The following is a 24,288-nucleotide window of genomic DNA, read 5'->3' as shown; positions in this document are numbered from 1 at the left end:
ATTGACCAATGAAAATCATTAGACACTACACAAGTGCATAGCACTGAAGGTATTAAATGTGTTCTGTTTTAAAATCGCTCAAAGAACAGTAAGCAAGTATTTGGCTGTGCACTTTGCACCAGTGTTCACAGATAAAAAATATGTACAGAATAAAATTTACAGTATATCAACATAGAAAAGAAACACGTTTTTTTACAAGACTGTTAAAGTTGTTTAAATACACAGCTCTGATTTTATAATTACAGTATTTACATCGAGCACCCTGCGCATAGCACACGGTACTGTGTAATAAATACACAGTTGCTAGTAAACCACAGTACACTTCCCCAGTGAAGAAGTATAGTTGTTACATCGCCCTATAGCACACATGGCATCGTATGTTTGCCTTGATTTAAGTCTACATTATTTGCTCGCTGGATATTTTGAGTCTATAAATGCGATATTAAAAGTGAAATTACAAGTCCCAGAATGCATCATTCTGTTGTCTAAAAAAAAAACCGAGACCCAAGCAGCAGAAAGTGTCTCACACACGTCACATGGGGCCAACAGGCACCTATGGAAAGGTCAGTACTTTTTCAGCACTTTTTATCCTGCACCATGGAGAAGAAGAATGCGCAGAGCGAGCCCCACGACTCCCCGCAGTACTCCTCCGCGACCTTTTTCTGGTCGACGCTCTCGTCTTCCACGCATTCTTTGCTGCTCGTCCCAGCGTCCGGCTTCACCTCAGCAGTCGCGTTCGAAGGGCGGGAGTGCTTTTTACCTGGGTGAATTGCTTTCTCTTTCCCAGGGACAGCTTCTATAAGGCTGGAACTGAAGAGACTGAGGTGCGCCTCCTTGGGGCCCTTCTTGCACTCCTTTGACTTTAAGACCGCCTTGGGGTCTTGACACAGGTTATTCTGTTTCTTCAAAGCGCGCGCGATCTGCTTCCAGTAGTTCTTCTGGTTGGCTGCATACTGAGGGCAGGAGGAAGGGCTCCCAGCGAACACGCACCAGAAGCTCTCCCCTCCCTTGAGGCACTCCACTCTGAGGCTGACGGTGTCTGTTTCAGAGACTGCCCATGAGCACTCACTTTTATCTTTGGTCGTGAACTTCCCCTCGGGAGAGGAACCTTTCCCTCTCGATTTCTGCCCCTTTTCGCTCCGGGGAGGACCAGTTTGCTTCTTATCCTCTTTCTTGGCACCTTTCTGATTTTCGTCTCCCTGGTTATTCCCTTTGCCTTTCCTCTCTTTCTTGCCTTCTTCCTGTGCATTGCATTCTCCCAAAAGCTGCTGTGACACCAGCAGCACAACGCACACAAGCCCCAGCCGCTTCATCTCCATGGTTACACGTCTGCTATGAACCTCTCCTGCAAATACACATAAAACAATTTACTTCTTCGCCACCCAGTGAAGGCGTCTTTAAATCTCACACTATATGTACATTGCAAACATTGAAATAACATCCCTCAAATCATATCCAACTACAAAGCTATTTAATATCTGCATTTTAGAAATGACAAACAATAATACCTGTATTGCCTTAACAGCAGAATACCATCTTCTAACTGGACGGGTATAGTAACAGTACTACAGTGCTCATGCACATAAAACAAAGTACTTGTTTTATCAACTTCAGAAGGATAAAAGGTAGTGCATTAGGAAATTGGGCAATCTATGGTGCTACATCATACACTTAAGGTTGTGATTGCTGGATTACATTTTTCGGTTTAAACTCTTGACTTCGCAGCCTTTCTGGGAAATTACTAGTGTCAGCACCACTCGATGAAAGGTTGAGTCAGGATTGAAATTTTTTAGAACCTGTAGATTGCACACAAACCTTGGAATATGTGCATGCATTACAATTTACTGCGAAACAACGTAGCTTGCTTGCCTGTTCGATACACAGACGAAGCTTTTTATTTTTGAAAAACATCTTTACATTTATTTCAATCCTGAAACTAGAAATTACGAGTTTCTACGCTATCGAAATTAAAGGCATGCGGTGACAACTCCTTGCAGACCATAGCTAAACACATCCATGTTCACTATCAGTTAAATTATCAACAGCGGTGCTTGACTAAATAGGAACATATTTTACAATGTTTTACACAGAATGCAGGATACTTTGCAGGCTTTCAAGTACTGTATTTGCTTACCACTGCCAAAGGTTTCCGAAAACCACCAAGAAAGGCTACGTACCTTGTGTGAGAGCGCGAGGGACCTCGGATACAGTTTCTGCGGATTACTGTCCCGTGCAGCCCTGGGCTGAGTTGTCAGACAATGTGCCTCTGAGGAAAGGTGCCCTTCTATTTATAATGGGCCAAGGACACACCTACACGTCACCATGAACAATTACAAAAGAGCTTCGAAGAGGCACGACTCTTTTCATTCCAGACTTGACACACCTTCTTGAAAAGGTTCCAGGCGCATTTTTTCAAAGAGTAAAATCCTACAACTTCCGTGGGGTGAGAGTGGTGCGTTTAAATTAATTATATGTGTCACTTGTCAAATCCCTGCCTTTCTTTGCGTGACGCTGAGCAACCTTTTACTGTCTGCTTGTTTCTGCACTACTAAACATTCACTCCCACACACGACGTGGCTGTTTAAACCAGTTCCCATTTGTTTGTAGTGGTTACTGGAAAAAGTTCCCAATTATCCTTTCTCGTTGCTATAATAACATTCCTGCACCTTCTTGCCGGTAAGCTTGTAGTCTTTGCTGCTAAATGGTGAAACATTTTCCAAAAACAGTGACAAAAAGACATTTTTATAGACAGAGTTCGACAGGGGCCCTCATAACATTTTTAATTATTTTCATGGAGTGGCAAGAAAGCATGCTATTCCTCGGGGTGTTTCCTCTACAGGGAATCCAAGCAGGCAGGTAGAGGAGAGAAAGGTCGTTGTCTTGATGTGAGCTGTGACTACTCTGTGCTCACTGTGACTCACAAGGTTAAGCCTCTATTTCAACTGAATATCTCATTTGGTTCGCCTCTTCAGATTATGTGAACAGTGTATGTTGTAATAAAGCTTCAGACAAAGATAACGTTAAAAAATAAGGAAGATAATGATTTTTGGTGGTTATTTGGTTACATATTGAGGTGGGTGAAACCCTACTCAAGCATCAACTACAATCCTTGTTAGGCTAAAGCCACAAGCAAACCCCAAATTAACCTCTGCTCGACCCTGTGGTAGCTTGGCACAGAACAGTTAGGCTTAGCTTAAAGGCAATCAGGGGTGGCTCCTCCACTAGGGTGGAGGAGCATCACCCTACTGCTTCTCGCAGTATGAGAAGCAGAAACATAAAATGGTAATAACTTTGCGTTATTACCATTTTTTTGTTTGGTTTCGGGCGGGTGGGCTGCTTCGGGAGCAGGGCAGGGGAGGTGTGTGTGCCTGCCCACTCCGGTAAAGACTGTTTGGTCGCCCCCCTGGGGCCGCGCAAACCAGTCATGCGCACTCTGCCTTTTCTCCCTGCATGCAGCCTACATGGAGAAAATGGCCTCCCTATTAGCCGCTGGCTGTTCGGCTTCCTGACCATTCACAACACTGCTTGAGCAGCGTTGTGATTGGCTTAGGGGAGGAAGGTAGCCTGGCTGCCTGCTTCCTGTTCCTGGAGAGCAGAGAAGACCCGGGACTCGACCATCGGAAAGGTAAATTAAATTATCTATATATCTAAAAAAATTAAATTAACTCTCCCTCCCCGCGACACTGTGCCCCCCCACCCACGCGTCGTGCCAGCCGTGACTGAAGGCAATGTGTAAACTATTTATGCAGCACTTCGAACAGTACTGAAGTGAAAACACAAGAAAATCCCAGATCAATTTTGCAAAATAAGAGTACATTTTAATAAATACATTGAGCCTGAAATTACAAAAATCCAATCAGTAGAATCAGCGATATGCAGGTTTAAAGATTTCAATACAAATAGCACCAAAAAGCACGAAGCGCCAACTGTGGATATCTGGTTGCGCCAGACAAGGACAAAGTCACAAGTTCAGGGCAACCGCAATGGAGCGCATGATGACTTCAGGGACGCACTTGTATTCTCTAAACACAGTGCTTTAATCCCGGTTGCAAAGAGTTGCTGAGTCCTGCGTCGAGGATGCGTCTCACAGAGTAGCTGATGCCAGGTTCGGATGAGGAGATGCATCACAGTATGGTGGTTCCGTAGAGCTGTGAAGTTCGTTATCCTTGCATTGAGATGTGTTGAGTAGCGGCAATTTAGATGGACTGTGTTGGGCAAGGCAATATCCTTGTGTGGAGATGCGTCGGGGTGTTATGGGCGAGGCAATGTCCTTGCGTGAGGATGTGTCGCGCAGCAGTTCTGATGGGCAGGTGTAGGCAATGCAAGGTCCTTGTGTTGGGGAAGTCCATGCAGCAGAGATAATATGCCAGTTCCGAGGGTGATGTGTTGAGCCGCAGAGGTGATGCGCTGGTTCTGTGGGAGCTGTGCTGCACCTCAGATGAAATGCGCTGGCACTGTTGATTCCACAGATGGGCTGGCAGAGCACCTTCAGGCCCACTTCCAAAGGTCCAGGACTGGGGTGCACCACTTGGGAGGGCAGGACTCACAGATGGTACAGTCCTGGTGCTGGGTTAAAGGTTTCTGGGTGCCTGTTCTGTCCCTGAGACTTATGATCAGGAGGCCTGCCAACTAGCTGTTAGAGTCACTCTGGAGTGCTCAGTTTAGACATGCAGGTCCAATCCTTCTCATCCAGGCAAGAGAGAAGCAGGTCTGCACAGCAGGGTAGCAGTCCTTCACGGCAGCAGCACAGCCTAGTATCAGTCATTTGAAAGTCTTGAGCTCGCGGGCTTTCAGGGGGACAATCCTGAAATTTAAGCCAGATTGTGGTTCAAAGTAGTCGACTTGACTCTCAATGTCGGGTCAGTCACCTTATGGAGCTTTTTCACAAAAGTTCTCTAAACTCAGGAGGTGCCTATTTACGTTCCTTTTGGGGGGGTTTAAATAGTTCACATACAAATCCAAGATGTCAAAGTCTATGAGGTGCTCCTCAAAATTTTGGACTACAGTTGACCCAATGAACCTGGCCACATTTTTTCATGTCCAACTTAAGGTGGTCATCTGGGTTCTTCTTGCTGGGAATGATGCAGGTGAAGCTCTTTTAACCTGTTTCTTCCAGGGAGTCCACTCCTTCTCTTTTTGAAGCAAGAGAAAGTCATTAGGGTTGTAGGTACTTAGTGTGTAGCAGGTGCAGTCATTCATAGTGAAGTCCTCTTTGTGCAGGCCAGGATTCCAGCAGGGTAGTCCTTCTTCGTCTTGTAGTTTCAAGCAGCATATCTGAGTTGCTATACAGATGACCCATATTTATCCAGTATTCTGAGGCGACAAGTGAGGGCGCACTCCTGACCAATGGCCCAAAAAGTATGACAGTTTCTTCCAAAGTGTGGCATATTCTTGTCCCACAAAGCACTGTACTTTAAAATTCAAGATGGAGAATCTTTCTTCTTGGGGATAAGACCTGGCTAAGCAAACCTACTGGTGTGGCTCATTTTCCTTAACACTCTCCTTCCAGACCTCCTGCAAATGCCACATACAGGGCTCCCATCTGGTTGGTGGTACAGGAAGAAGGGGTAGGCCTGGCTTGCAGCCTTACTGTCCTGCTCGATTTCAAGATCAGTTTGTTTATCTAGTCTGATAGCTAGAAAAATCAAGTTCTACAACTCCGTTGCACTGCCCAAGGTTTTAGAACTTTTTCGTTCCTTAACAATGGAATTTGCAGAAGGAGAATTTCAGTACTCTTAGGTGGCATTGCTTGTTTAATAAGAATAGTTTATTGGCTAAGTAGTTCAGGGGTTCAGAGTGAATAATTTTACACTTATTTCAGGTTATTTTATAATTCTACTTGCTTTGCTAGGCAGCTATTTAGAGTGTGAGTAGAACTGTGGTCAGAAGGCCAGTACTACAATTGTCATCCCTATGGCCGCAGCTCCTCTCTAATCCCACCTAAGCCTGCGATAACACTCCAGGCCTCCAGAATTGCATCCCTCAACACCTGCAACGCCTCTCTAAATGCACCTACGTTTTTTAAAACTCTCTACACTAAATTGTGACTGCTAAATATAGCTTTCTCACCCACAGGATAAGTACCTTAGGAAGGAGACCCCTCTGCCTATGTCCTTGAACCTAACTACCCAGCAAAATAGACTCTTATGATAATAGTCAATCCCTTACTGTCATGTCCTGGAGTGTGCCACTAACCTGAAGTCCCCTTGAGCGAGATGTCATAATGACCCCAATCATCCTATTAGAGTAGAGTATGTTACCATAGTCCAGCTGGTTGGTGACTAGGGCTTATTTATTTTTATTTATTTATGGATTTGTAATGCGCCGGAATCACACCCGAAAGTGTATCTCCGCGCAGTGCTGTAAGGGGATACAGGTCAAGGCGGCGCTAATACTGAAACAGAGTAGTCTTAAGACTCTTCCTGAAGGCTGAGTGACTAGAGCACTGTCTAAGGGGAAGGGGAAGGTTGTTCCACAGGCGTGGACCCATAACAGAAAGTGCGCGTCCTCCCTGTCTGGTCTTGTTATGTCGGGGAATCTGCAGTAACAGCTGGTTACTAGAGCGCAAGTTGCGAGAGGGGCGATGATGGACACATTTTTCGGCCAGATAGGGTGGCGCTAGGTTATGGAGACTTTTGTGCACCACACAGCAGGTCTTAAATTCTACCCGTTTCCGGATAGGGAGCCAGTGGAGCAGTTTAAGAAGGGGCCGGGATGGTGTTCTGGGGGGGGCATTTGTCACCAGGCGTGCCGCGGTATTCTGTACCACTTGAAGTTTGTTTAGCTTGAGGGACAGTTCTTCTCGTTTTGACGGGGAGCCATTTGAAGATCTTATGGAGCATGCAAAGGGTGAGGACGCAGCCGGGTGAGACTGCATTGATCTAGTTTTTCATGGTGAACTTGAGGTCCAGGATGAAGCCCAGGTTGCGATCATGTTCTGTAGGATTAGGCGAGGAGTCCAAGTTCAGGAAGGCCACCAGAAGTCGTTCCATGCTGAGGTGTTGTTCCAGAGGATCAGTACTTCTGTTTTGTTGAATGTTAGGCAGTTGTCTTTCATCCAGTCAGCAATGCTTGTCATACATCTGGGGAAGTTGTCAATGGTGTTGGGGGGGGGTCTTCGATTATTAGCGTGACAATGAGCTGGTTGTCGTCAGTGTAGGATATGATGTTTAGTCTGTGGGTTTTGACAATGTTGGCCAATGGCGTCATGTAGACGGTGAACAGCATAGGGCTGAGGAACCAGCTTCTGAGGGACACAGCAGATGAAGTTCTTGGGTTCTGAGGTGAACAGAGGTAGGAGAACTCTCTGTGTTCTTGCGGTGAGGAAGGAGGTAATCCACTTTAGGGCATTTCCTCTGATTCCAATATGGTGGAGTCTCTTGATGAGGTTGTGGTGGGATACCGCGTTGAACTGGGCTGGACGGTCAAGATGGATCAGGGCTGCTGCTTCTCCCCGGTCCAGGAGGGCTCTGATACCCTCAGTTGCAGCAATCTGGGAGGTTCCCATGCTATGGGTGGCGCAATATCCGATTGGGTGGTTTCCAGCAGACTGTTGTTCTCCAGGTGTTTAGTGATGGCCTTTTCGAGAACCTTAGCTGGAAAGGGGAGCAGAGAGATGGGGAGGTAGTTCTTGAGGTCACTGTGGTCGGTGGATGGTTTCTTGAGAAGGGGCTTGACTTCTGAATGTTTCCATTCTTCAGGGAAGATGGCCATGGAGATGGATGTGTTGAAAATGGTGGTAAACTCATTGCTGATTATCTTGCTCCCAAGGTTGAAGATATAGCAGGGACAGTGGTCAGAGGGGGCTCTTAAGTGGATCAAGTTCATGATGACAGTGGTGTCTTGAGTGGTGAGCTGGTCCCAGATGGTGAGCATATGGGTGGGATCAGGACTTGTGGTTGAGGGTATACCGGCAGTAGATTGGGGTTCAAAGTTTTAGTAGATGGTGGCAATCTTGTCTTGGAAGAAGTAAACCAGTGTGTCACAAAGTTACTGGGAGGAGGTAATAATTCTCTCGGTGGCTGAGAGGTTGAAGAGTTCTTTGCTGTGGGTGGAGCTGGTTGCAATGCGATCAGTGAGATGGGGGTATTGGTTGAGGGATGACTTGAAAGTGGATCGATCCGTGGGCTCCTTGGTCGCACATTCTTCTTTCAAGTCGCTTGCATGTGTGTTTAGTGGTTATTGAACACAGGCCATGGGAGGGACTAGATTATCACACCTGGATGTCAGCCACAGAAAAATGTGTATCAAAAGGTTAGCCAAGGGCCTCAATCCTACTTTTTTATTTTAATATCACCCCCATCTCCATCCTGAGATGTGCCCAAACCCCGTCATTGTGAGTTTTCTCTGACTCAAAGAGCCCCTTTTGAAGTGTACTGTGGGTGTCTGGTTCTCCCACTCTCTAGTGGTTCTCACCCAGGCTACAGGAATGCAGCAATACACACATATTTCTGGGGGGATTCCTCTACCTCCTCACCTCATGTTTCACCATGCAGCTCTGGGTCTTCCAAAATGGAACCCAGAGTCTGCCATGCACTGTACCATTCACAGCACACCTACATCCAGCAAATGCATATAACATACATGCACTGCACAGCACCACATCCTTCATGTATGGTACCACTCACAGGAACACACTCATCCAGCACATCAATATAACATGCACGCACCTAACAGTACTGTAACAATCAGTCAGGATTTATAAAGCAGGTTTAATCACCCGATAGGGTCGCCAGGCGCTCGCAGGTCCCAGAAGCTTATTCGAACAGCCAGGTCTTGAGGGCCATTTGGAAGTCCGGAAGTGGGGTAGTGGTCTGGAGTTCCATGGGCTCGCTGCTCCAGGTCTTTGCTGCAATATAGGAAAGGAATGTTCTTCACTTTTGCTTCAGTGGATGCAGGGAGTATGGGCAGGTGAGAGAGAGGCGGCATGGTTGGAGGGATAGGGTGCGGGTCCTAGCTCTGATGGCCACCAGGAGTCCTTACCAATGTTGCTGCTGTTGCTGAAGATCAGTACTTCCATCTTGTCTATGTTCAGCTGCAGGCAATTGTTCTTCATCCATTCGGCGACGCTTGTCATGCATCTGTGGAAGTGAGTTCTGGTGGTGGTGGGGTCGCCTGTGGCTGAGTGGATAGGTTGTGTGTTGTCTGTATAGAAAATTATGTTGAGACAGTGGGATCTGACGATGCTGGTCAGCAGGGTCATATGTGCATTGAAGAGCATGAGGCTGAAGGATGGCCCTGGGGACACAGCAGGTGATCTACTTGTGTTTGGAGGCGAAATTTGGGAGGTGAATCTTCTGGGTTCGTCCGGTGAGGATGGAGGTGATCCATCTGAGCGCATCCCCTTGGGTGCCAATGTGGTAGAGTTTTTCAATCAGCGTCAAGTGGGATACGGTCCTGAAGGCTGCTGAGAGGTTAAGAAGGATCAGAGCTGCTATTTTTCCTGGTCAAGGAACGTGCGAATTTCATTGATGTCGGCGTCATGGCGGTTTTGGTGCTGTGATTACTGTGGAAGCCAGATTGAGAGGTGTTAAGTAGCTGGTTCTGCTCCAGGTGCATCATAAGTTGTTTTGTGACTACATTTACAGCAGCTTAGCTAGTTTACATGTGTCTGTGTGTATGGAACCTTGGAGTGCATGATGACAGTGTGGAATGTTGGTTTGCCTGGTGGACTGGAGGAGTGACAGTTGGAATGAGTGGGTTGAGCTATGAAGATCAGCTCCTGGTGGGGCCATGTACAAGCTTGGATTAACTTTGTACCATCTTGAATTGATCCTGTAACCAACATCAATGATCCTGTAACACCTTAATAAATCTCTACTTGGATCTACCTTATGACTACCATTATACTTCTTAACATTGGCTACGATCTGGCGAAGAAACCCTGTTTACTGGCTACCTGAGGTATGAGACTATTTATATACTGAATAAGGATCAATATAAGGAAACCTCTTAAAGAAAATGACATTTAAAATAGGAGAACGCCCATCTTGCCCCACCAGTGTCCACTATCATCAGGACAGCCTACCTAAGCGTTTCTAACTCCTTACATGCATTAACTTAAAGGAAGAGGTTAAGCATTTCAAAGTAGTTCATTAAAAACAACTTGTTCTACAAGCATTAGGAAACAGAGACAATGTGCAAATGGGACAACCTATATGATGTTAGACTGAAGCTTCCTGCTTTCTAATAAGCATAAGAGAAGATGGTCTGTGTACATTCAATTTATTACAATCTCCTTTCAAGTAAAGTTTTATGTGTCTGCCTTAAATACAGTGAAGCGTACTGCTGTTTGTGGATGAAATTAGGAGCATACTGAGCATATCTGAGGCGGCTGCTTTCCTTTATTCATAAACCATTGAGGATGAGACAGCTAACTGGACTAATTCAAAGTAAATTGCCGAGCTGTGGAACAAATGAGCGGTGGCTTAATGCAAAAGAAACTGTCATCAGCTAAATGAAACTGTTTTTGTGTTACATAGAGCTCGAACAGTCCAGCGTTGTAATGAACTGCTAAGTGGTGAAAAGGTTTACAGTGCCCGTTTATGTTGTTCACTGCTCGTTTTGCCTCATGTGTCTGCAGGAATATTTGGAGACATTCAGCATAACGAAAGAGTTTTACACTGTTTGACAATGTTACTGTTATACGCCATCTAAGGGAGTTTACCGGTACTTCATTGGTTTTATTCATAATTTGTTCATCATTGCTTCATTTTTGTGACCTGTATCTCTAGAGGTCTCATTCTGCTTCCACGAGTACAAACTTATTGTCAAGCGATTTGGAAATTTCAGCTTTTTAATTCAAGTCAGACTGTTTGTGGTCTTTCTCAATCCTGTGAGAATATTTTAAAAGTAACCAGCTACATTTGAAATTACCACGAGGCCCTTTCTCTTACCTCGAGCTTTTATTGCATGGCCTCCGGAATTTCTTCTTTTCTATGACGTCTTTGGCAGGCAGCTCTTGGATCATCTGCAAGCCCAACTTTCTATTGAAAAGACGTAAATTCGACGTCGACGGCCATTTTAGACTAGTATCACCATGACAACACCACTGCAAATCTTCGGATCGACATTTTGACCGCAGTTTCTTCTATTTCATGTCATCTATTCAAATTTATGATATTTATTCACAAGCTTATTAAAGTAGCGCTTCCTAAATCTTCAACAACACGCTTCTGCTGGGTTGGAAAGTTCCAGGTAAAAATTATTTTCTCATTTAATTTCCTCCAGCATAGTATTCTTCAACAACGCGCACATTATTTAACTATTTCTGCAAGTTTATATAATTGCATTCTTGTTCTTTGCTGAGGTTCATGGATTAATAGATCCATTTAATAACTTCATAATTTTGAAGGAACTAGATGCTCACCTTTTCGTTCCATGACAACGGTGTCTACTTTTCTTGTTTTATTTTATTGTTTTGGGAACTGCATTAATCTTTATTATTTACTGTACATGATTGTTTTGCCCAGCTGTAGTGGGTTTAAGTGTACTTTAACGTTTACATAGTGGATTGTATTTGTTTTACAATTATAACCTTTTAATGCTAATGATTTATACTGCTATTTTAAAAGATTCTACGTTTGCGTCAAGTCATGCAGCTATTTATTTTAAGTATGTTCTGTTTTAATGATATTAGCAGCAATTTTAGTAAGACTGTTATGTTGATAATGATTTACATCTATTTTTAGTAAGATTGTTACACTATATTCATTGTTATTTATACAGAATTTTAGTAAGTCTGTAATACTTATAATAATTTTTACAGCATTTCAGTAAGACTGTAATATTCTTTTCTGATTCATGCAGTAATTTAGTAAGACTGCTATACTACATTTATAATTATTTATACAGCATTTCAGTAAGTCTGTAATATTTATAGCGATTCTTACAGCATTTCAGTAAGACTGTAATATTTATGTGATTCATGCAGTAATTCAGTAAGACTGCTATACTACATTTATAATTATTTATACAGCATTTATAGTGATTTATACAGCATTACAGTAAGACTGTAGTATTTATAATAATTTTTACAGCAATTCAGTAAGACTATTATTTATAGTGATTTATATAGCATTTCGGTAAGATTGTAGTTATTCACACTTCAATTGTGTGTTACGTGGTACAAATTTTGTGTGAGTTGCTTATTTTTCTCTTGGTATTGCTGACGCTCTAAGTTTATATGGTTGTGGAAGGGGTGGAGTGTCTCTCTACGTCTTCTTGGTAGCATCCTGTTAGCATTCATTCACTTACATCTTTCTCCTAGTATGTACTTTCTCTGTCTGTCTTTATCTTTGGCTTTCTGCTCTTTTCTTTATAATTCGTTGTAACTATTTATTTATTTGTTCTCTTTGTCTCCTTAAGGAAAGAGGATATGTTGTGACTACATTTACAGCAGCTTAGCTAGTTCACATGTGTCTGTGTGTATGGAACCTTGGAGTGCATGATGACAGTGTGGAATGTTGGTTTGCCTGGTGGACTGGAGGAGTGACAGTTGGAATGAGTGGGTTGAGCTATGAAGATCAGCTCCTGGTGGGGCCATGTACAAGCTTGGATTAACTTTGTACCATCTTGAATTGATCCTGTAACCAACATCAATGATCCTGGAACAACTTAATAAATCTCTACTTTGATCTACCTTATGACTACCATAGTTCAAGTTCAAGTTCAGAAATTTGTACAGCGCACTACTCACCCAGAGGGTCTCAAGGCGCTTGAGGGATGGTGGGTGCGTTATTTATCAAATAGCCAGGTTAACCATTATACTTCTTAACAAGTTGCTTGTTGATGATCTTTGTCAGTACGTTCGCTGGGAGTGGGAGAAGGGAGATTGGATGGTAGTTTTTGAGTTTCTTTAGGCCCACGTAGTATTTTGAGAGTATTGGTCTGACCGTGGCATGTTTTCAGGCATTGAGAAATGTTGCCGTGATGACAGAGGTGTTGAGCAGGGTGGCGAGATCCTAACCAATCCTTTGGTTTCTGAGGTTGAAGATGTGGTGCAGGCATTGGTCTGTGAGAGCTGCAGAGTGTATGGATTTCATGTTGGAGGTGGTGTCCTGGGTGGAGAGGAGGTTCCATGTGGTCAGTCTGTGATTCGTGTTAGTCGCAGTGGTGGCATATCTGTCGTAGGAGTTCATAGGCGTGGGTTAGGGGTTTGAAGTTTCTGTATATAATTGTGATCTTGTCGTAGAAGAAGTTGACGAGGTTGTCGCACAGCTCTTGTGAGGGTGTGATGTTGTTTTCAATGGCAGCTGTGTTGGAGAATTCCTTAACAATGTTGAAAAGTTCCTAGATGATGTTGGCACTGGTGTCGATGTGTGCAGCTAGGGCTGTCTTCTTTGTTGCCCTCAGCAGGCAGCGGTAGAGGTTGAGTGAGGTATTGAAGGCTGCCCTGTCAGAGGGGTCCTTGCTGGCGCACCATATCCTTGCCTCATTTTTCTGTTCTGAGTTCTTGAGTGTACAAACTGGCCTGATTTAAGCATTTTCTCTGGATGTTTCTCTTGATGGGGAAGATGCGGTCTGCGCAATTGGTGATCCAGGTGTTGAAGTTCTTCACTCCCTGTTCGAGATTGGTGGCAGTAGCGTGATTGGAGATGTTGAGGGCATCCATGCAGCTGGTCTCTGAGACTTTGAACATCCCTGTATTGTACCATTCACATGCAGACATATGCCTAGCACATGCACACAACATATACGAACTGTGAAGCATCACATCATACATGTACTGTACCACTCACAGGCACAAATACTCCCAGCGCATGCATATAACATGCACATACTGCACAGGAGTGCATCTTTCCTTATCATACCATTCACAGGTGCACATACACCCAGTGTTAGATAGAAAGAGGGGCCCCTTCTGAACCAAAAGGGATTAGGGCAGTAGTACAGTGAAAAAAAACCAAGAAATCCCTTGGATAGCAATCCGTTATGGTATTCTCACAAGAACATGGGCTAGAGCATTCTGTACTTTGCTTTTTAGACACCACTCTTCCCAAGTCAGATTGTGCACAAAGATGTGGCGTCGACGCGTTTTGATGGAGAAATCTTTATAAGTCCATCTTTTTCAATACTGTGTGGATATACACTCTGTTTGATAATTAGTTTTTCATGCGGTAACCTTCGTTATATAAGAAGGAGTAAAGAGGGGATGAAAGCCTCCCTTGTTGACGAGTGTTCAAAGTTAATCACTTTCAAAAAGACTTATTAGTAGTTGCATATAGATCCCAGAAGACCTTATTAAAATCTTCCTTTCTGGATGCTGCCTGTTTCAAAATTGGCTCCTCTCATATTGCGTGAGGGAAAAATACCCTTCTGATAGATTTCTCGGCCCTTCCACTCCCAAGTTGAAAATAGCCCACTGGGGGTGTTCTTCTCCAGATACACTAATTATTTTGCAGTGGTCCCTTTATATTCATTAGCGGGATCCGTGTGGCAGGACGAGCGGCAGCGTCTCTTGTCAATCAATCATACACCCAGCACATGTACACTATATTTGTAAGGAGCTGCACTACACGCCAATCCGATTTATGGCAAGGGTTGGTTAAGCAAACAGCAGAAAAACGTTAACCGAGTGAGCCTGTAGGCCTCACTCCAGTTCACAGAAATAAGGACCTGTTCACTCCTTCATCACTACATTGTATGCTACCACCAACGCGCCTGTTCTGCTTAACTCCTGGTAAAGGCAGTAGCCTTTTCACCACTATGAGAGTATCTCTCTGGGGGCCTCTTTAGTCCATCAAGCATGCAAGCCGTGAAACAGGCCTGTGCCATAGGACACACACATGATCGTGTTTGCCTTTGACACCAAAACTCAGCATTAGCGATCCAGACATCAGTACAGTTGGGGTACTCAGGGAAGGGATGCATGTCCATGACCATGGGGAGGGCTTTTCTGTCCCAATATTCTTGTTACCCCAACTGTAGTTCTGTCTCCTTGTGTGAATTTCTCCTGTGCCCTGGTCCGGATTCATCCATTGTTTATCATGTCTCCTCGCCCGACCATGTCCACCATTGAAACTGCTGTCGGAGGGTTCCGAATCACTGTTGGTGTCGGAGTACAATGAACTATCAGAGAAATTAATTAATTTTTTACTGCATCCTTGGTGGTAATATCCTGGTGTTCTCCTGTTGTATATAATAATCCTTTTTGGAGGTGTAGTACAGATTGATCCTTGTGTCTAATAAATGCTAGAGAGGTTTCAAGAAAATATTTGGCATATCCGCTGTAAAACTCTGACAGCTCCTCTGGTAGGCCATGTTTTTTTAATTCATCTATTCGGGATGTGACCTAAAATGGACAGTAAACGGAGTGTGGAAATCGCACTCTCGTGTGTTTGTTTGAAGACTTCTTATGTTGCTTTTCTGTGGTGCTATCGAGGTGAACCCGCCCGCGCTGCGGGTTAGAATGACAGGTGGATGCGCTATTTCCCTTGGGAGTAACGTCTCCTCAATGCACTCTGGTTGAATTTCAATAAATGTTCAATAAAGGTTCATCACTTTGTTCTGATGTGTTGTTTTTATTTCATGGTACTTTAGATACTAAGTCCCCTGATGAAGGGCAGAGGCCCGAAATGCATTGGGCACAAAGGATGAACATCACATGATGAATACATATTATGACGATAATAATATGAAGAATGTAAAAATGATATGAAATAAAAACAACACATGGATGGATGGATGGATGGATGGATGGGTTTTTATATAGCGCAATATCACCGCCAGGTCTCAAAGCGCTTTGCATTGGGAACCCGTCCTGGTTTTTCCCTGTGAGATAGCCCCTACTGGGTATCCCCAAGGTGAAAGCCAGGCATCCCGCCGCAGGGGGCCGTTGTGGAGATTAAGCAAGCTATTGCCCAGAGTTGCAGAGTGTGAACCTGTGATTCGAGTAGGCACCGAAGCGAGAATTACCGAGTCCGTGGACATTTTGGGCTCAAGACCCTGCCGCGTCGGGAATTGAACCCTGGTCCCGGGCCTGATCTCAGCGTCCGGGTCTGCCTCCTCTAACCAGTGAGCCACACTTCTCCACCTTCTCAACACATCAGAACAAAGTGATGAACCTTTATTGAACATTCGTTGAACATTTATTGAAATTCAACCAGAGTGCATTGAGGAGACGTTACTCCCAAGGGAAATAGCGCATCCACCTAAAATGGACAGTACCATGGCATGTTAATAATAAAGTGAATGTGGAATCAAACCTCTTGAGAAAAGAGGCCTTAATGATACTAATTCTGCACACCATGGATATGGGCCAAAATGAATCCCTGGAAATCAGTCAAATACATTTTTGAAACTTCTTTACCACTTATTAGACACAAGGATCTCAATCAATCTGTACGCAAACTCTCAGAATTCCATATTATCATGTAAGCATACCACATTTGGATTCCAAACAATTACATCTTGTTTACAAGTCTATCCATCTGTTGAACAGGCCATTTCCAAAATATATCTTCCACTGAAGTAAGGAAAAAACAAATTACCAACAGCATAATATACTTAAGATAAGCAGATTCAAATTCTCTAACATCCTCTTCTTGATATATCACTTCAGTAAGATGGGGACCCAACGCAATAACTGGCCCAAAAACCCATTCACTAAGCCGGAATTTATAAGTAATGATGAGACCTATCAAGGAAATGCCTTGTTTCTGGGAAATAAGTCTACATTTCTCATGATCCATTTTATATACGACTCCACCACACAGGAAGTCTAATGCGAGCTGCCATCACTTTAGGAAACCAAGATTCGCCATAGCATGCCACTAATACGGACAGAACTGGCACGATTCACTTGTTCTGGGGACTGTAACCAACTTATTCTGCCCCTTACGCTGCATGGCAAGCAGGTTTCCAATGTTGCCAACACCGGAAATCGAATAAAAGAATCCACCTTTCCCTTTGGCTACTTCACAGAATCTGTCTCATACTTAAATAACAAGCACTTTGTTTTCCACAGGAACAAGGTATGCCCTAGGCCAGTAATGAGTAATGAAAACTTTCCTAGCAATCGTAACCGAAAATCTAAATTCTATTAAGGACACAGGCGAGGATTATGCATAAACGTTCTTCTTTATTTCTCTCCAGAAGCAGTCGAAACAGGCAACCACATATTCCCGTTCTCCAGGGAACCCCCACCCCCACAAAACCCACCAATCAACAGTCATCTATCCCTTGAAAAGAAGTAAGTGTGTTCTGCCCCTCCTGTTCGCATGGCATCTGATGTGGAATTAACCATTGAATCATCACTCTGTCTTCTGCTCATTTTCTAAGAAAAATCAAAGATCCTACTGTAAATAAACCAGATCTTTATAAACACCAGTAGTCATCATTTGCAGTACAGTTTATGCAACAAAGCAGTAGTTTATGAATGAGAGATTTCTTGCTTACTGAATAAAGGAAGGAATCTTAACATCCATAGTAGCTATTATGTTCATTCTGAGAGAGGGATAAATAGAGTGTCTCACTGCTATGAGAGGGAGTAATCATTGTCTCCTCTTAATAGAATTGAAACTTTCCCTTACAATTGCTAAAAACCTTTCTCATTCTACAACAGAACCGGAGGCAAGGTGTTTGCAGGGTTGAAGTTTACCACCGGTGAGGCTATGTCCACAATGGGTTTGAGATGGAAACTTTTTAATGTGGAATCAGAGGGCCAAATGTCCTCTAGCCTTGCCCCTACTGGAAAAGCCTTGGATTCCATGTCACCTCTCATAGAATGGGTCCTAAAAATCTTTGTGTATATGTTAGTTTCTTGCATGACCCATCTAAACCATCTGGCTATGGTGGGAGACGAAACTGCCTTGAAAGGTTTACGGATGGAGATAAGCAATTGTCTCTTACCTATTGACCTGACTTAATCCGTCATGGATCCGTAGGCCTCCAAGTATTCCACCACACAGTTTTGGACAATCAGTCAAAGTTAGGTAAGACACCACTCTATTATGAGTCTTGGTACTTCGACAGACTGTAAACCTGATCCCAACTGAGGTATGCATCCTACCAGATACATCTACAGCTCTCACATCCAACACTCATCTGCACAACACTATACAGCTGACTTGACAGTTCTATTCTGTTCATATAGTGGTTCTGTGGCCAAGAAAGGAAGAGGTTCAAGACAATATTGCTGTCACATAATTTAGAAAATCTCGATTCTAGAGGAAGGGACAATCTGATACCCCTAAGAATCTTATGTACTAACAGGGGTTTCCTCACCTGAACCCCTTATAAAACAGAAGGTATACTGCCAAAATCGCAGACCTGAAGCTATTTACAGACCTGTAAGCCATCCCTTGCAGATCGAGATCTGACAGAAGATTCAACACATGAACAATATTTGCCACCACGGGATCCAGATGTCTTCGTGCACACAAAGCCAGTATATCTTCTCCAGGCCAATTTGTACCTCTTGGTAGTGTTCCCCGTCCATGCTTTGAGAATGAATCTCTGAGAGCTTTCTGACAGGCCTGGGATTTCCCACTGTCTCCTGTAATCTTCCAAGCCATCAGTGATAGGGTGCCTTTGAGGACCAGATGGTGAAGTAGTCTATCTGGACTCATCAGAAGGTGAGGCTGGAGGGGTTAACAGTTTGGAAAATCTCAGGAACATTCCAGAGAGCTGGAAACCAAATTGGTATACTGAGCACCAGGTCTGCCCGCTAACGACTACCCTGCTGTCCTGATAATCATTGCAAGGGGGAGGGGGGCATAGCCCATCTCTGATCTCCAATTCTGAAGAAAGACATCCTTTGCTTCCAGATCTGGTTTCGAAATGAAATATCTGGGAGTCTGATGGTCCAATCTAGATGCAAAGAAGTCTACAGAGAAGGGACCTCCGGTCTAGCTAAAGGAGGAGAAGATTTGCAGATGTAGTTTCCACATGCTGGAATCCCAGAGATATTTTGAGTGACAATCCACTACTTTGTTGGCAACCCCAGGAAGATACTCAATCTTTACCAACATCTGGTTGGTGAGACGGAGTTGCCAGATGATCTACACTAAGTCTGTGTGCCACCCAGGTGGTTTATATATCTGACGGCTGACACATTGTCCATCCTCAGGAGCATGCATTATTGAGCCTTTTACCTGGTTTAAGATATGATGGTAAAGGATCCAACCACGAGTTCTAGATAGTTGATGTGCATGGGGCATTCTTGTTCGTCCAGTAGACAAGCATCCACAAGTGTCATCCTAGCCTAAATGGCTGGCATCTGATTCGATGATGTCTGGGTCAGAGCCAAAATTGGCCCTGACATTCCATATGGCTCAACCATTAAAGCTTCTTCTTGGTGTCATTGGAAAGAGGGACTTGCCCTGAATATGTGAGGCCCCTTCAGTTGGTGGGATGGCTTGAGTTGTTGAAGGGCCTTGTAGTAAAGAGTTCCCAGGACTATTGCTTGGATGGAGGAGGAGAAGACACCCACAATCCTTGCTAGTCTGAGAGAAACCATTGGTTTGACCAAGGCTCTCATGATTTCCTGACAAATCTTGCCCATCTTTGTTTATTGCTAGCAGAGTGTAGTGTTCTTCTATCAGAAACCCCAAGACAGTGACTGAATGCCGGGGAGTCTTTGATGAAAAATACTAATCCCTTGAAGAATGAAGTTGTTGTTGTCAGGTGGACTCTTAGAGCATAGCAAACACATCAAGATAATGAACGCAGTGCTGAAACCTTTCAGCCACTCACCCCCTGTCAAGACATCTGGGTTGAATCCATCATTCTTTTGCTCACTATGCCACCCCAGTTTGGACTCATTAATATTCAAATCCGTCTTGACCATAATCCTCATTGGAAGAGTCCAGCCTGGACTGCCAGGCCAGGTCCTCCGTAGACCGGATTCAAGCACCCTGGGGCTGGTTTCGGGGTGTCACCCCTCATTAGCCGGCTATCTTTAGTCCAGTGGCGTAGTGAGCACGGACCCATGTCTGGGCATACCCATGGGCACTTAGTGTGAACATAGCAAACACAACAAGATGATGGATGGAGTGCTGAAACTTTTCAACCACTCACCCCCGGTCAAGAGAACTAGGTTGAATACAGTGGTCTTTTGATCACTATGCTACCAAGTTTGGACCCAGCCATATGCAAATCAGTCTTGATCCTGCTCCTCAGGGGAACAGTCCAGCCCAAATTCCTAGGCCAGGTCGTCCCTGTACCAGAAATAAGCATCCTGGGACCGCTTTGGGGTACCACCCGGCATGGCATCAGCCAGGCTAGCTTGAATCCAGTGGCCAAGGGTAAGCCCAGATGTTCTGTCTCTTGCTCGATGTGCCAATGGATTCAAGCCAGCCCGACCACAACATCTCTCCGAGGCATAGTGCATTAGGATCCCACACATAGATCTTGTATGTGAACACACAATGCACACTGTCATAATTCAATCATGATTGCCAGGTTCAACGCTCAACAATGTCTGATTGTAAGATGATGTGCAGACATGGCCAACCTGACAGATCCCTATCCATAGGTAAGACACCTACTCACACATGTTGCCAAACATTGCTAGTAAAGACAAATGCTTGTACAAAACTTCACCTGAGCACACATGCTAACTCCCACACAGTAAATCATGACATAAACCTGTATGTAGCAAACAATAACATTTAATGTCAATTGAAAAGTTTAATAAGAAAAAACTACCTACCATATACTAACTACCTATCCTACACTATCTTAGGCTATCTACTAACTAATACCACCTTCACTTACCTAAGTTTATTCCACATATTTAGCATGACATCATAAACATTAACCCCCCCATAAGACTCGCCTACCCACAAATAATTTAACCCGCCCCTGAAAAAAACTAAAATCACTGTACCTACACTTTAACTACACTAACCTAAACTAAGCAATATAAACCTTATGTAATACAATGATATGCAGAGGGAAGGCCAGAAAGGGTCCCTGTGGCTTTGTGCACCATTGGCTGCTTAAACTCTTGCAGCGTGGATAAGACCTGGTCCATTTTGTTTTCCAGGACTGACACATTTGATTTGAGGTCCGTTATGTCTTATTGTAAGTCCATTTAAACGCTTGTGGGCCATCCTGTAACCTGAGGTGTGGATCCAGGTGGGCTGGATGGGCCACTGGTGGAGGTACTGGGTACGGCTGGCTGGAATTTACCTGTACCGGATTGTCCATGTCTGGCAGAGCTCTACTTGGTGGTCTCAGAGGAAAGCATGACCACTTGACCTGTCCCTTCTTTTCCTCGTACCTCTTCTTTCTGGCCATGTGGGCCCTTGCAACTCGTCAGAGATGGTGGAAGTTTTCCTTGCACTTCTTGTTTTGCCTCAACTCCTCTGGGGTCATGTTATCTGTTGAAACAATAAGGATAATTGGTATTCAAAGGGTGACTAGGAACAGGTATAAACATCATGACATACCATTTTTTACAGAACATCTAAGGTAGCATCCCCTACAGCCTAAATTCATCTTGCAGCTTAGAATGACCATAGACATACCTATAATTTATCATATCAGATGTCCTCAGCCCTAATTGCAAAGGCAGACCAATTGTTGCACAATGAAATGACAACTCCATTGGCACATCTAGGTATGACCATTTCAGTGCTGAGTATGCTTGGGGACAATGCCTTTTGGTTCCCATGGAATAGTACACATGTGACCTTCACTGTAAGTTAGTGGGCCTTCTGCATCGTTTATGCCATAGGCATTTGCCACAGTAAGATGAGCAATGTCTTGAAAGTACATGTATTGTCTCATAATATAGTTTAACTGATATGGCAAGGGCCCATGTTAGGACCATGTTAGGACCCATTGCTAACAATACAGAAAAAACAATGGTTGCAGGAGAAGTACCTCACATCATACAGAGGCATATGAAACCTCTCATATTTGACCTTTGGTAAGTCCATGGTGGACCATGCCACCGCTCATTACCAGCTCCCAATTTCATAACATATCCAACTGACATGCATTCTGTATTCTTCAAAACCCCATCCATTTTCAGATGTGTATCCACTACCACATATATTTGCATAATCTTCCACTGTTATGATGGCTTCCCTGTCAAACAACTATCATGTGGTCCATCCCAGATTGGCAAAGTGTTCTCCTTGACATCAGTCAGAGACTGGTAGACATGCAAAGAGTAACCTCAGCTTTGCATGGCCTATTTGTCTACTCTCAAAAGATCAATTGTGGTAGGGATGCACACTGAATCTGGCAATTCCAACAACATCTGACATCACACTCAATCCTTGCATTATGCAATTAGTGTTGATGAAGGCTCTCACCGGTGATGTTGGTGTCTTTGAAGTACTCCACCTCAACAAGCGTGTATGATGAGGTCCATCTACAAGACATGACATGTAAATAAATCAGTAAAATTACTACACATAATTGATACGCAACAAAAGCACAGTACATATGCATGGCTATTAGCTTTGTAACCCTTCAGGTTGTAAGTGATCAAATGACACAATAGACATGCCTGAATGATACACATTGGTAAGGCTGGATTAGAATACCATATATATGAAACATATAGCTGTTGTGTGTCGATTTAGATACCGTATATAGATTTCCCCATTTAGGCCCTTCTATAGGTACAATTCACATTGCCCTTATTTAGGCATAGAAATCTAGCCCTTAGGCATTGCTCATGCTAACCAAATACAGGCATGGTCAACTACATCCGATCCTCTTCGTCACAACAAGTTCTTGGAAAACCAGATTCTTAAGCCTTTAGGACTTCCCCTTGCCTGGATATTGATTTCTCCAAGAACTCATTTATTATACATGAACATCTATTCCTTAGGGGTTCGTTCATGATGTTCTTATACACGACTTTCACGTCAAAACTGGCATTCGTAAACACCTTCAAGGTATAAATATACCTTCACTTGCTATGGCAAGGCACTGTGTGGTTCGGCTACCTACTTGCACGACGCGGCTTGCCACAGCAAGTCCCGAAGGAAGTCAAGTCCCCAACTAACGCACTGACCAGACGCTGTCATCCTCCTCACCGAGAATCCAGCTCCAGTGTTTCTCACTCCCCTTGCGGAGTGTTAGAGATTGAGTCACGGGAAAGAGATACCAACCTCTCTCATTCTAAGGTATGGAGGTGATTAGAACCTAGAGAAACTTTTTGCAACTCTTGGCACAACTAAACTAAACTATAGCTAAATAGCACCTACTTCTTCCCTCATACTATACTTAGGTTAGGTACACTGGGGTAGGATTATTTTAAAAGCACCAGTTGAGTATTTTAGCCTGTGTTGTTTATGTATGTATTTTTTATATATGTCATAGCTACAGACCATGCTATTGCAGTGTTATTTTATCTTACTGCTAACGCTGTACGTATTATACTTCACATTCTATCTTACGATTGTAGCAGTTCATATCTCTCGCATGAGAAATAAGACTGTTCAATAAACCCTTTGCTTGAAGCACCTGTCTCTCTATTTCTGTGCAACTCTGTAGAAAAGAAGCAAGCACGATTGACTGAGTGAAACTGTAATCTAATGTTTCCATGACTCTGAAGATATTGTTCCGACTCTAAGAGAAACACAGTTGTCATGTTTATCCGGTTGTCAGAAACTAATCCCTTCTTGTTCATTCGAGAAGTTTCTAGTGACCTCTGAGTTAGCTGACACACACAAGCAATTAAGTTTAATGTACTCAATAGAGAAATACTGACCTCAGTCCTATGTCAAAACTATAGTGTAAATTATTCCAATGTGCAGAGCCTATCAGGGATATAGGAACTACACTACATGGTGCCCAACGGTTTGGTAAGATATTGGTAGGGGGGTTGACCCAGTTAAAGTTACGGGGACCTGGGTTATCAAGTAAGTAAACAGAGAGGGTCCCAGTAGCATAGGAATATTTAACCACACTAATGGAAATAATCAAGAAAACATACATTTACGGTTTGGTAAGGCACTAATTTAACGCTAGATACTGAAGTAACTCAAGTCGTGCTTTTCTCAGAGACCCTTTACTCGTAATACTCCAAAAGACGTCTGGAGTGGGTAAGGGATAATATCCGCCATAGCTGAGTAGGACGAAAAATCCTATGTATTAGCTTTTTTGGTTTGTTCAACATTGAAGGATACAGTGTTCCAAAATATTGTGCACCTTATCTTTGTTCCCTTGAAACTTGCTCTGCATTTTTCATTAAACAATGACCGAAAATAGCAACAACGCCGAAACCGGTGGACCTGCAGGCGACAATGCCGTACCAGCTTTTAACTTAACAGGTTTTACTGAAACCGATGAGAATGCTATAATCATTCCTCCAAATTTAAG

The 24,288-nt window shown here is 43.7% G+C and overlaps 1 protein-coding gene across 1 annotated transcript; it reads right to left on the bottom strand.

The window, feature by feature from the left end:
- Positions 1-203: 203 nt before the first annotated feature.
- FGFBP1 (fibroblast growth factor binding protein 1) lies at positions 204-2,311 on the bottom strand. The gene is made up of 2 exons (XM_078678449.1): positions 2,178-2,311; positions 204-1,345 (listed from the first exon to the last, which is right to left on the bottom strand). The coding sequence occupies exon 2, from the start codon at positions 1,317-1,319 to the stop codon at positions 576-578; it is 744 nt and encodes a 247-aa protein (XP_078534575.1). The 5' UTR covers positions 1,320-1,345; positions 2,178-2,311; the 3' UTR covers positions 204-575.
- Positions 2,312-24,288: the final 21,977 nt, after the last annotated feature.

This window comes from Lissotriton helveticus, chromosome 2_2 (genome assembly GCF_964261635.1).
Source record: "Lissotriton helveticus chromosome 2_2, aLisHel1.1, whole genome shotgun sequence".
NCBI lineage: Eukaryota > Metazoa > Chordata > Amphibia > Caudata > Salamandridae > Lissotriton > Lissotriton helveticus.
The sequence above is the reverse complement of the archived record's forward strand: the minus strand, read 5'-3'. Positions and strand labels throughout refer to the sequence as shown.